Source organism: Gastrolobium bilobum, unplaced genomic scaffold (genome assembly GCF_033153095.1).
Source record: "Gastrolobium bilobum isolate Gb01-03AN ecotype WA unplaced genomic scaffold, APGP_CSIRO_Gbil_v1 utg15090, whole genome shotgun sequence".
NCBI classification, from domain to species: domain Eukaryota; kingdom Viridiplantae; phylum Streptophyta; class Magnoliopsida; order Fabales; family Fabaceae; genus Gastrolobium; species Gastrolobium bilobum.
Window position 1 is genome coordinate 429,575 of NW_026898506.1, and position 14,317 is coordinate 443,891.

The 14,317-nt window shown below is 30.9% G+C and overlaps 1 protein-coding gene across 1 annotated transcript; it reads right to left on the reverse strand.

The window, feature by feature from the left end:
• Window positions 1–1,841: 1,841 nt before the first annotated feature.
• On the reverse strand, window positions 1,842–7,476 carry LOC133316927 (uncharacterized protein ycf36). Its single transcript, XM_061518722.1, has 4 exons — window positions 6,954–7,476; window positions 3,694–3,722; window positions 2,873–2,929; window positions 1,842–2,230 (listed from the first exon to the last, which is right to left on the reverse strand). Exons 1-4 carry the CDS (start codon window positions 7,432–7,434, stop codon window positions 2,012–2,014), a joined length of 786 nt encoding a protein of 261 aa, XP_061374706.1. The 5' UTR covers window positions 7,435–7,476; the 3' UTR covers window positions 1,842–2,011.
• Window positions 7,477–14,317: the final 6,841 nt, after the last annotated feature.

The window sequence follows — 14,317 nt, forward strand, 5'->3', positions numbered from 1 at the left end:
TTTATAATTAAATTTATTTCAGGATTATAATAGTTTTTTTCATTATAATTTTTTAATTTTTCAATCCAAAACAACATTATTTTAGAAGTGAATGTAAATATTTTATTTACATTTATTGTAGAAACGTTAAAGTCTTATATATTTTGAAATAATTCTTTTTTTAAAATTATTTAAAATAATTTAATTTAAAAGTTAATGATTTTTTAAAGAACTTGAAACAAAAAAAAATTATTTTTCATAATTAGACGTTTCTAAACATGCATTAAATATAAACTTTTTTTTTTTGCCTCACTTCTATTGAAATGGGTTAAAATTTAGACAACCGAAATTTACTGGAAATAGATCCTCTCATGTGTAATTATGATCATGTCATGTGAGAGAATTTTAATCATTAATAATTAAATCAACGATGATAATTGTGTAACTTTCTATTCTTATATTTTTTCTCTTTCCTCCCTTATCACCCATGTATGATTATGATTGTCCCACGTGACATTGTTATGTCATTTAGCACATGAGAGAATCCACTCCGGTAATTTACTATACATTCCATACTTGAAGGTCAATGTCGGTGACGTGCACAATATCCACTAATTGATATAGAGATTCCTCATCACACCACGTATAATCCCTTTTAAGGAAGCAATTGCTTTTAAAATGGACATCCACATATTATTTGAAGGAATAGATGATTCCTTCAAATATTTATGTTTTAGAATCTTAACCCAAAACTTATCATTATTATGAATTAGATTTCACTCTAAGTTACCAAGCAGGGAAACATTCACATGCATTGTCACCCGCTGAAAAAAATACAAAAAAATCTTTGGTGAAGTAATAGTATTCCACTATGAGGAAAACCGTAATAATAAAATTTTGCAGTAATCGATTATAATTATATATTTTCGGATTATAAATTGGCTTTAATGTTTCTAAAATCAAAACGACGTTGTTTTGCGTTGAAAAATTAAAAAATTATAATGAAAAAGACTATTATAACTCTGAAATAAATTATAATTACAAAAATATTTTGATTTTCGTCTCAAAAAGATGTCATTTTAGGCTCAATGCAGATAAATTATCTACATTGACTGTAGAAAAAACGAACCCTTATAAATTTTACTTTGATGAAAATTATACCGTGGGATCTAACGTTAATTTCTTTCCCATTCTCCGAAGGTTTTCGTGCATATAGCTAACCTATTAATGTGTTATTCAATTATGAATGAAATTCATAATTTTTCTCTGAGATTGTATCAAAGTGGATTTTTTTCTTTAGGGGCGCCTTTGTTTCTCTTTTATTTTGAATGTTTTTGGATTTGTTTGAATGGGTTTGAAAAAAAAAAATTTATGCATTATTTTTTAAAACCCCCAATTATTTAGAGTTTGAATTAATATTTTAAAAATATTTTTAACTAAAAAAATAATATTTTGGTTTTTTTCAACTTCTTTTAACTTAGATTCCCAAAAAACATACTTTTAACTTCTTTTATCAAACGATGGCTTCAAACACACACGATTTAAAAAATACTTTTTATTTTGGAAGGAAAAAAAAAAAAAACACAAACAGCTTCACAAATAAAAATCCATCCAAAAGTGTCTATATAGGCTTAAAAGGAAAAAATCTACCTTAAGCTGTCCTAACTCGTTTTCACTATGCTGAAAGGAAGGGAAAAATTAGTCATTGGAAGGGTATTCCACTTAAGTTAGGAAATCCTATGAAGACTCAATGATTATGGTGTGTGTTTTGGATGAGTGTTGAGTCCAAAACACACACCATAATGGAGAGAGAGAAAGAGTAACAAACTGATAATGAACATATGTTCATTTTATTTTCAACTTAACATTAATTTGAAATGCTACTAAATATATGGTTTGTACAATACACTATAAGATATGTACAGGAAGTATAGAATTCGATGCTGAATATATGAAGCACCCCTTCCCTCCTAATTAATACAATGCATGGAAGGCCCAGGATTAAGAATTCTTTCGTATAAGTGGCTATGTACTATTGAAGATCAGGTTCACCACAAAAGGCGTCTGGTTCAAATGATCTTGCAGAATCATCATTGTAAACTCCAGGGACAACTCGAACTCCACCTTCTTTTGATGTTAGATAAAGGTCGTTTTGGTCCCCCTCAATGTTAATGAGGACAACAGCACATACAAGTAATGATGTTGCCAGAGTGACTAGAGTAATTTTCAATCTACTCAGTACAGGCTTGACCTTAAACATAACAAAAGATGCTAAGTAAGTCAATTATTATGTAGCAAACATTATCCATTTTTTGTTGTTGATAAGGTTAGGCAGTTGTTACTGTAAAACTTTAACCATTATTAATGAGATAGATGGCAACAATTGTGTTGTGAAATAGAACCATATGGTAAGTAAAACAATAATTGCCCACATACAGAAGTAAAAGACAAATAACATAACTGCAAGTTTCAATTTGTGGTTGTCATTGTCTACGGTATAATTTTCATCCAAGGATTCACAAAGATAAACATAAATTACTGGAAGAGTAACATTCAAACAAAAAATCACTAGTTCAAATTCCACAATCAAATTACCGCATATATCAACACAGGATAAATTAAGCCCCAGCTATCAAAAACATATTTTTCTGCAGTTTTAAGTTAGAAATAATTCCTGAACATTGATAAGGCAATGACTATGAGACATTGCTGTTTCAGTCACAATAGTGATTCTAGCTCCACTACCAACATAATCTTAAATGTTTAAAAACAATTAAAGTAGGGCCAATAGAAAGTAAGAATAAATAACGCTATAGCTCATGGTTAACAGGAGTCTCCAGCAACAACAGTAAAGTTACAAGTCAAAGTAGCAGTGGTTTAACAGAATGCTTACAGAAAATGATCCCAAGAGCCTGTCACGTGCCAAAACTTCAGCAGTCTTCACCCATATCTGTTGAGAAAAACATTTAGGCTTAATAGCAAAAGCAAACTTATTCTAGACTAAAAACTTTTTCTCTCTGACTCAAATATTCCAATAGTAAAACGCATTTGTGCATGCCACCCAACATAAAAATAAAAAAACTCATGCGAAGGTATTTGTACCTAACTCACAAGACAAGGGCATCTGGCCTTACATTATATATAGTTTCGGCCAAAAGTTAAGTTTTGGATCTACCAAAAATGTTGAATAAGCCACTCAAGTGGAGGAGAATGAGGTTACTTTCTAATGAGTTCCCAGGAATCCTTTCATGTTTGCATTTTTTCCAGGCATATGAAGGCGCACAAGACAGAACACCACAAAAGATCTTATCAAATGGACACGGCAAGCACCATCAATGCCATCAACTTACTCATCCATGTACTTTTCAAGCAGCATCATGTGCTCATACCTTCATTGCACATCATCTACTAAATAGCATTCTGCTAAGATATTTTGACTTCATTTTCTATACACCTGCGGTGGACTACACCATTATACAACAGTATTTTTAACATAAATTGATTGAAATTTCTTCATTCAGACTTGGAGAAACTAGAACCTCCAGGTGAACAATCCAGAACCAAAATAACATAGAAAAACACAAAGTAGACACCGGAACCTTCAAGCAAGCAATTTATATTATATGATGTAGGCAAGCAAACACAACAAATAACACAGCACCTGGATTTTACGCTAGTGAGGTAAAACAATCGGTAGAAAAAAATAAAACCTACCCGACCATCATACCACCCTGTCTCCTCATCTGCAATATGAAGAGAATAGTGATTATGCAATTTGTCAAAATATTAATAACTTCAAAATATACTTGGAAGTCACTTCCTAAGTTTATTTATAAATACAAGTTAAACCTAAATTTATATGACAGCTTATAAAAAAAAAAAAAAAAAAAAAACTAAATGACAAATATGATATAAACTCATTATGAACTTCACTTTAACAACTTAAATTTTTAGATGAAATGATTATCTATTGAAAAATTTTCAAATGGAATTTTTTTTAATACTATGGGAGTACCGAATTCGATACTCCTTTTCTACTAAAAACTCTCTTTTATTAAAAAGAGAATTTTTTTTTCATGGTAAGAATGTAGGTACAACGGTTGTACTGAAAGTTTTCTTGTTATCTACGTGATTGTTCAGTGTATATCATAGTCATGTGACGATGATTGGAGGTTTGTGCATGACACCCTTGTGGAAATCAATCTGCATGAGAATATCATGAAGCTGATTGATCTGTGTGTTAGCTCATCCTCCATGAACCTGCTATGGAATGGTAAGAAGACTAAGGAGTTTAAGCCAGGTAGAGGGCTGAGGCAAGGTGACCCATTGTCTCCATATCTCTTCGTGCTGTGAGTGGAGAGACTAGCTCACATGATCCAGGTTGCATATCAAGTTAATGCCTGGAAGCCAGTTATTTTGAAAAAAATGGGCCTCCTCTAACCCATCTTCTCTTTGCCGATGATATTTTACTCTTTGCTGAAGCTTCGTTAGATCAAGCGCATGTGATCAATCAGATTCTTAGAACTTTCTGTCAAGCGTCTAGTCAGAGCATCAATAGGGAAAAGTCCAAAGTTTTCTTTTCGAAGAATATATGTTTTCTTAGGGCTAAGGAAATCAACGAAAGTCTGAGTATCAACCTTACTGGTGACCTAGGTAAATACCTAGGGATCTTGTTACATCACAAGCGAGTGTCTAGAGATTCTCTATCTCATGTTTTGGAGAGAGTTCAGAGCAGTCTGAACAGCTGGAGCAACCAAACGTTATCTCTAGCAGGTAGGATAACCTTGGCCAAGTTTGTTATCTCGGCCCTCCCTACGTATACTATGCAATCGGTTTCCTTCCCTCTGAGTCTTTGTGATGAGTTTGACAGATGCACGAGAAGCTTCATATGGGTATCTTCTCCGGAGATAAGGAAAACGCACCTGGTGAATTGGAGCACTTTGTGCTCTCCTAAAGCTAGTGGTGGAGTTGGTCTGAGACAAGCTAGGCTTATGAATAAAGCCATGATTATGAAGATTGGCCATGGGGTGCTTACCAAACGTGACTCCCTTTAGGTTAAAGTGGTGCGTAACAAGTATGGTGTAGGTGATGACCTTATACCTGATCTTAACATACATGCTACCAAATCCAACCTTTGGAAGGGAGTTATAAAATCCTGGCCTGAAGTGGTTGCTAACTCGAGAATCTTGGTTGGAAAAGGTAATAGCACCAATTTCTGGTGCGACAAATGGCTGCCCAATATGGAAAACCTGGTGTCATTGGCGATTGATCAGATTCCTGAGGAAAGACTTAGCTGGTGTGTGAGTAGGTTTGTTGATCACCGTGGATGCTGGATTTGGAACCTCTTTTGGAATCTCCTCCCAGCCCAGATAGTTAACCTCATAGCTGGCCAATCTCCTCCATCTCAGTACGATGGCGAGGACAGGATAATATGGGAAGGGTCGAATAATGGGGACTTCTCAGTTGGGAGTGCTTATAATAATGTTGAGTTGTGCCCTAGCCCAAGCCTTAATGTTTGGGATCTCCCTTGGCAGTGGAATGGGCCGCAGAAAATTCGAGTTTTCCTCTGGCTTCTGCTCCATAACAAGATCCTCACTAATGAGCAGAGAATGAGTAGAGGCATGAGTGATATTGCTAACTGCCCTAGATGCAACTCACCTGTGGAAAGTAGCCTGCATTTGATCAGGATTGAGTCTGGGCCCACAAAGTGTGGAGGTCTATTTTAGGAGCGGATATCCTAGTTTCCTTCTTTAATCTCCCTATGGAGAGGTGGTTAGAGGTAAACCTGAAAAAGGATTCCGGTAACTTGGAGGATCACAAGCGGGTCATATTTGGAGTTACTTGTTGGTGCATTTGCCTCGATAGAAATGACTTCATTTTCAACGGGAAAGCTCCTAATACCCCTTGTACCTTAATCCGTATTAGAAGCCTTGTGGATAGTATTAACATTGTTGACAAGATGCATGTTGTTGCTAACATTATTCCGAGGAAAAGATCAGAAGCTTTCATTCGCTGGAAACATCCCAAGTTTGGGTGGATGAAAGTTAACACGGATGGCTCTAGCTCCCATGACGGAAGCATCACTTCCTGCAGAGGAGTAATCCGAGGTGATGGAGGTAACTGGATCGTGAGTTTGAGGATCTACACTGGTCAGGGTAATGCGCTAATAGCGGAATTGAAAGGTATCTATCATGGTCTCACTCTGGCTTAGGATAGAAGCTTCAGAAGTGTCTGCATTGAAAGAGATTCTAATACGGCCTTACAGCTTTCGCAGGATGGTTGCGCTGATAGCCACCCCTTCTGCTCATTGGTAAAGAGGATTAGATCCTTGATTAGGAAAGACTGGAGGGTCGAATTATCTCATACATATAGAGAGGGTAATGCAGTAGCTGATTGGCTGGCATCCTCTTCCAACGTTCAGTTGGGAGTTGGAGATTCTGGACAGGCCTCCCATGGAGTGCAACCAACTTCTTTTGAGGGACCAAATGGGGGTAGCTTACCCCATATCTGAGTTTGACGTGTTTTGTTTTGTAATCTTTCCTTGTTATCCAAAAAAAAATAGTCATGTGACGATGGTTTCACTTTCTAATGAAATTAACTAGCATAAGATAAAACTAAGCAATATTCATGTTATAAGTCCAAAAGGGCACTTTTGCGTGAGTGAATATAGTAGAGAGATATAATATAAGAAATATTGAGCTGTTAAATTAAATGGTTGTTTATCACTCACTAAATACAAATTTAATAAATATATAGATAAGAAAGGTTATATTTACTATTATTTTAGCCTAACTATTTTTACTACTCTATTAGTATCCGTTTGAAATCAATGGTTATAAAATAAAATAAAAATTAATTATCATTGATTTCAAATTCATCGAACCAGTAATAAGAGTAATAAAGCTAAAATGGTAGTATTCTTCGCCGTAAAGATTAATATATAGATGTAAATAAAATGAGAAAAAGAAAGATACATTCAACGGTGGCACTGAGCAAGCGATTGCCAACATAAGCCCAACCCAGATACATTCTGAGAACGGCGAGGGTGACGGCGAAGATGCCACTCGAAGCAGCACACATAATTCGCTTCAACAGTTCCGATTGGGCGGTGACGGAGCCGAACCAGGCGACCGGGAGACCGACGAAGAGGGCGAAGGAGGCACCGGTGACGAAGAGGCGTGAGATGTATTCGACGATGTCGCGGGAGGCCCATGAAAAGGGGAATGAGGTTGAGAGTGACTGGTACTCCTTTATGGGTTGCTGTTCTTCTGGAACAGGACACTGTGTTTCCGGTGATGGAGGAGTGTTGTTCCCTTTCCTCGAACTGAAAGACAATACCAACAACAGGGAGGTGTTGTTGTGTTTGTGAACACAAGATGGGGTGTTTGATGGTGAGAGAAATCTTGGAGTGTAGGAGAATAAGGGTCTTGCTAGTGTTGGTGAAATTGTAGCCATTGCTGCAACCCAACCCACTTTGCTTCACTCGCTCCTAATAAATAAATGGTTTTATTAATGTTATAACATAACATTAATTTCCAACACACGCACTAAATGAGGAGAGAGAAAGTAGAAGATGAAAGACAACGAAAATATATGGATCTCACCATTTTAATGTGTGCGTAGGAAATTGAAGTTATGTCATGTAAAATAATAAACATAAAATTCATAAATAAATGAATATACAGAAAACGGTTTTTCTCTTTTGCTTTTTTATTTATTTAATTTTTTGTAAATATTTCATCGATTTATTGATTTACAACTAATCTAATTCAAGACGGATACAGGAATAACAATTTAAAAAAAGGCTATATATAATTCTAAAAAAGCAATAAAGTTGCATTTTTTCAAAAATGCATAACAATAGAAAGAATCATTTGAATTTTGGTGTGAAAGATCTATAGGAGTTAACAATTTAGAAAAAAAATCCAAATTGTTAATTCCTTCTTACCAAAAGAAATTCCCATGATCCCAATGAACAAAGTAAATAGTACTAATATAAGCATAGAAAATAGCATAGTATTATCCAATTCATGAGGATAGAAACAAGCAGTGTTTTTAGTACTAAAATCGAAAATATCCATAAAAGATGTCTTATATTTTTAACATTTCGATGAATTTGCTGTGAATATTTGTTATTGCGAAACAAAGTAATCCTTTCATCATTATTCATTATTAAAAAAATAACAAAAGAATTTTTTCTTCTTCTTTACCCTTAAATTAACCCATAAAGATATTGAATAGAATGAACTATTTTTTTTTCATTGAAATTTTGAAAATGAACATTTAAATATCCATTAAAAATAAGTAAATAGATTCGAGTACTACTGAAAAAGATCGAATACATATTCTCACCCATGCTGCTCAGCTCTCAGCATCTTCTGCTTTTTTTATTAGTTTCAGCCTCTAAAGGTAGGGTATTATGAATACAATTGTTTTTTTTTTTTGTGTATTTTATCTATTTTTCTGCAATATCTTTAATTCACAATTTCAACCAATAGTGAGTGGAGAGATTCCTAGGAATATGTTAGGAAAGTGAATTTTCCAAAAATATTGATTCAAATTTTCTGCTATATTTGATTGATCGTCAATAATTATTGAGAATGTGAGTTAATTTTACGAATCTAACTTTTATTAGAAGTATAGCTAATTAGTGGTCTACGATCAATATTGGACTTCTTTTCCTTTGAAATTGCCCCCATTTTCATCTAGCCCTAGAAAACAAACACAACTTACTCAGGAATTAGCCATGTTTGAAATTGAAGGCACTTTACAGAAAAGGAATTGAAAGGCCCATTGCATACATTCTTACAAACCAATAGAGATGTATTTCACAAAATACAGCTGGAAACAAATCATAGAATAGGATGATGAAATAAAGGCTCTTTATGAAAAAACATGTTCGAAACCCAAGAGTATAAAGGCTCTCTTCTCAGAGAAGAGTTTTGGTGCTGCAGTAGTATCAAATTTTAAGTGGTCCGAATCAATAAAAATTTAGGAGTGAATTTCTCATGTGCTAATTAACATGACTATGTCATGTGGGGCAATCATAATCATACATGGGTGAGTTAATGGTGATAAGGGAGGAGAGAAAAAATATAAGGATCGGAAGTTATACAATCATCACTATTGATTTAATTATTAATGGTTAAAATCCTCCCACATGACATGATCATGTTAAATTACACATGAGAGACATGGGAAACAATCTTAGGATGTGGAAAGGAGAGTACTGAGTAGGATAAAAGTCATTATAAAAATTTCAAATCAAATCAGTTTAGAATTTTTCTGGAACAAATTCCAAAACTTTATTATAAATCATTTCTACGGAAAAACACAACAAAAATCAGAGTGGGAATTAGAAACTTTCTTTTTACAAGATAACACTTTAGAAAATCCATTAAAATATAGATATTATAAATATTTGTGTTCTATAGTTGATTGCATAGATACTAATCATCCTAAAGATCATTTAATAAAGACTGTTTTGAAAAAGAATTTTAAAGAATTAGAATTTAACGAAGAAGAGTATTATTACTTTCAGAATATTTACGAAGAAGAAGGATTTGTATTGTTTGACGAACATAGTTTACCTTCTACAAGTTATTACTATTCAGATTATTATTATTCAGACTAAAATTTTATGCATATATTAGATATAGCTTTTGAAAGATTTAAAAAAGAATCATTCTTTGTATTTAAAAATTATACAGAAGGACAATATTACAAAGAATTGTGGACTTTTTTAGACAGTGATAATCATCATTATTTAAAATATAGTTATATTAAATTTCTAAAAACAGTAATAGATATTATAATAATTGATCATAAGAAACAAACAGAACTAAGACAAATATTAAGACCATATTTAGAAGAAGTTGATTTAGCAGGATACAAATATTTTAATTTTGGAGAGTGGTTTGAAGAAGAAAATAATTTTAGGTCTGAATACACATTGTTATTTGAAAGTGAATCAGAATCAGAATAGATAAATTATTAAAAGAAATAAATAATAATTTAGATTATATTAAAACTACAGAAGAAATAATACTCAGAAGAATAAATAAGATAGATATAGAAAGTTTACCAACAAAGACAGATATTCAACAATTAATATTAAGTTTAGAACAAAGAAAACCAAAACCAATAGAAAAAGATATATATCAGTTTATAGAAAAAATAAATAATAAAGAAAAGATTTTAGAAGAAAAAATTATAAAAAAAGAACAATTAATACAAGAATTATTAGTTTATGTCAAAAAAACTTTAATTTTGGAGAAGAATTAGAAAAAATAAAAGCATATACAGAGGAAGATTATAATAAAGGTTTCTTTAAAACTTTAGATATAACATCTAAAGGAGATAAAACCATAATAGCACAAAATAATTTAATCATACAACTATTAGTTACATTACACCAAAGAATAACAAATTTAGAAGGTCATTTAAGACAAGAAATAGATATAGATAATCTTGTAGAAGAATTTGATAAAAAATTAAAACCTATACAGCCAAGACCTAAGAAACAAAAACAATGTTGTAGTTTTTTAGTTTATAAAAATGAATAATACATCTTTTCCTGGAACTAGTAGAACAATTATAGACCAGCTTAGAAAAAGTACTAGTTTTAGATCACCTCTTGAGATATTCAATATTAAAAATAAAGATAAAATAAAATTAGAAGAAGAAATAGATATAGATAAAAATATAGAACAATTTAGAGAATCTGCTCTAAAAATATTAGAACCTAAAGGATTATATGAAGTAGGAAGATTCACTATGAACACAGGACTATTTAGAAATTATTCAGAAGAACAAGTGTCATGTGTAGGAGACCAAGTAGTAGTTTTAGACTACATGAGTAAAAAAGTCAAAGAACAATTAAAGAAATCTCATAAAAATTATATACATACAGGATTATTTATTATAGGAGTAAAAGGATTAGTAAGAAGTAGAACTGGATGTAAAGTTTTAGTAACTCTTTTTGATAAAAGATGGGGTAAAGATGTACAAAGATCATTAATATCCTTAACTGAAGTAGATTTAAATAGTGATGTAGGACTTTTTTACTGCACTCCTAATATGACATTACCTGTAGAAGATTTTTGTAAAAGTATTAAAATAGGAATACAAACTAAAGGATTTGAAGAATTTATAAGTGGCAGTAATTTAGTAATTACGATAGGATTTATAGGAAAAACTATGCAAAATATAAGTATTAATTATAAGATCAAAATAAATGATGTAATTGAATATATATCAAGTAAAAATATTAAAATGATAAAACCTAAAGAAATATCTTCCCAAGAATTAGCAGGATTAGAATGGAACACTAGTAAATTCTTTGAAGATAAAGAAAATAATGATATATTAATTCTAGAAAATGGAGTATTTTATAATGATGGAAGAGGAGAAACCTATGTAAGATTCTTAGATTATAGACAAGGGGTTAACAGAGAAGAAGATACAGAAACAGAAATTAGTAATGAATTAATGTATAGGATGGAAATTTCATATGAATATTATACAAATAAATATAAACATAAAATTGAAGAACAAAAACAAAAAATATTATTAGAAAAAGATAGAATGTTAGAAAAACAAATGGAAGATGAACAAATAATAAAAGATATGATAAATTAACAGAAGAAGAATTAGAAGAACAATTAGTAAGAGAAAGAAAAATTGAAGTAGAACAAGTAATTTATCAAGATAATAATAATAATATTAGAGTAAGAGATATAACAGAAGAAGAATATGAAAAAGAATATATGATGGCCATAGATGATAATATAGAAATAACCAATAATTTCGTTGGACAAGAAAAATATGAAGAAGAATCTGAACAAGAATTTGAAGAAAGTGAAGGAGAAATAGATTTTAAAATATTAGATTTAAATTTTATGGAAGGACAAGATAGTAATATACCAGGTACATCAGGAAAAAATTATACAGAACCTAGAGTTTATAGATCAGGAAATTTGCCAAGACAAGCTTATAGAAGTTAAGATGAAACCAGAGAAAATAAATTTAAACCCAAGGGGAAAAGATATCCAGTAGAAAAACCTATACAATTACAACCAATAGAATCAGGAAAAATTTTAAATTTAACAGCACATAGTCCTCAAATATGGGATAAAGTAATAGACATTTGGAAAAATATTGTAGTAAATGATTATATAGGAAAAGATTTTGATCATAATCCAGAAGAAATGTTAAGATATTTAGAAACATTTTTAGGAGAATCTGTAAAAGCTATATGGGAAAGATTTAAAGAAGAATATCCGCAAGAGATAAATACTATTTTATCATTAGGAACAAATCCATTCAATTTTGTTAATAAAATACATATGTTATGCACTGGACAAGATCCTAATTCAGGACAGATTAAGATACAGTATGAAGCAGTAAAAGCATTAGAACAAATGACTATTAAAAATTGGCAATATATAGAACAATTCTTAGAAGATTTTACTTATAATGCTTCTATTTCAGGAAATATATTTAATAGAGAAATAGGAGAAAAATTATTTAGGAAATTACCAGGACCACTAGGAGAAGAAATTTATAAAAAATGGCAACAAAGACTACAAGAAAACATTATGTATCAAAATTTACCACATTTTGATAATGTAACCATTAGGTGTAGTTTTATAATGTCCTGTCTAAAAGAAAAAAGTTCAGAAATACAAATTGCAAAACAATTAAAAGGAGATTATAGTTTCTGTAATAAAATATTTGTTCCACAAAGATATGGAGAACAGAAATCCAAAAGAAGAATACCCAATCAGAATTACAGAAAAAAACAAAGGAAAGGTAAGAAAAAATTATTATTTAAGAAAAACAGAAGCAAAAAAGCCATACTTAAATAAACAAAGACATGTCAGAAAATATCATCCAGAAAGAAGTTATAAAAATAAACTAAAATGTTTTACATGTGGAAATGAAGGGCATTTCTCCATAAAATGTCCTTATAGAAAAAATATGGAAAGCAGGGAAGCTTATTTAGTAGAAAAAACAAATCTAAACCTAATTAATATAGATGAACACATTAGTGATACAGAAAGTATATATAGTGTATGTTCTGAAATTATAGCAGTAAATAATGAATCCTCACATAACGATGAATTCATAGAAAGAATATCAAGCTATATGAATGTATTTCCAGAATGTAAAGAACATAATTTGGAATATAAAAAAGGAAGTCTATATAAGAGTTGCACAGTATGTAAACTATATCCTAGTATGGATAATAGGTATCAATGTAGTAATTGTTTTGAAGAAAGATGTAATAGATGTGTACCTCAAAAAAAAGATAGAGGAAAACAAATTATGAATTTACAAGAAAAAGATACTAAGAAGATATACATTATGCAAACAGAAGTGAAAGCATTACAAGACCATATTAGTGTACTATATAGTGAAATAAATGAATTAAAAGAAATAATAACAAAACAAAATGAAAGATTACAAGGATTAGAAGACTATTTGTACCAAGGCTCTCAACCACAAATGCTATGTGTAGAACAAATAGAAGAAAAAAGGGAACAAAGTAAAGAAATTTGTAAGACAACTGAACCTATAAGATTTATATGTGATAATAAAAAATTATTAAAAGAAATAAAAGTATATTGTAAACTAAAATTAGAAAATGGGAAAATACTTTATATAAGAGCTATGATAGATACAGGATGTACTAGAAATGTAATAGACCAAAAGGTATTAGAACAAGAAGATTATGAACAGGCAGATCATATTATAATATCAACAGATATAAATAATAATACTACAAAACATAAATACCAACTTAGATCAGCAAAAATAGGATTTCTAACTCAATGTGGAGAATATTCAGATTATTATTCTTTTACAGAAGTAGTAGCAAGACCATTAGACATAGGTTTAAGTTTAATAATAGAATTAAGATTTTTATTACAAGATTCTGGAGGAATGCTCCTTACACAAAATAATTTAGAAATATTTAGAAATTCAGTATTAACCCCAATACAAATAAAGAGAAAAGACTCTTTAATTATAGATTATAAAAAAAGAATAATAATTCTGAAAAGAAAATAGCAAAGCAAAATAGAAATGAATGGAATAATTCTTTAAATAAACAGAGAAAATTGGAATGTGATTGTCCTATAAAAGGACAATACAAAATTAATCAACTTATTAAAGAAGAAGAATTTTTAGATATAGATTCTTTAGATATTGAAGATAATTGTGTAATAATAGACTTAGAAGACTTTAATGAATTTTTTAATCCCATACAAGCTTATAATATATTAGAAAACAGTGATATACCAGATGTTATTAGTAAATTAGAAAAGTTAGAAAT

What these genes read in the sequence shown, in the direction of transcription:
- LOC133316927 (XM_061518722.1), bottom strand. Translation starts at nt 7,434, where the DNA reads ATGGCTACAATTTCACCAACACTAGCAAGACCCTTATTCTCCTACACT. An exon ending in GCTCAGTGCCACCGTTGAAT is followed by an intron (nt 3,723 to 6,953) that starts GTATCTTTCTTT and finishes TTCATATTGCAG; the next exon opens with ATGAGGAGACAGGGTGGTAT. An exon ending in GGCTCTTGGGATCATTTTCT is followed by an intron (nt 2,231 to 2,872) that starts GTAAGCATTCTG and finishes GTTATGTTTAAG; the next exon opens with GTCAAGCCTGTACTGAGTAG.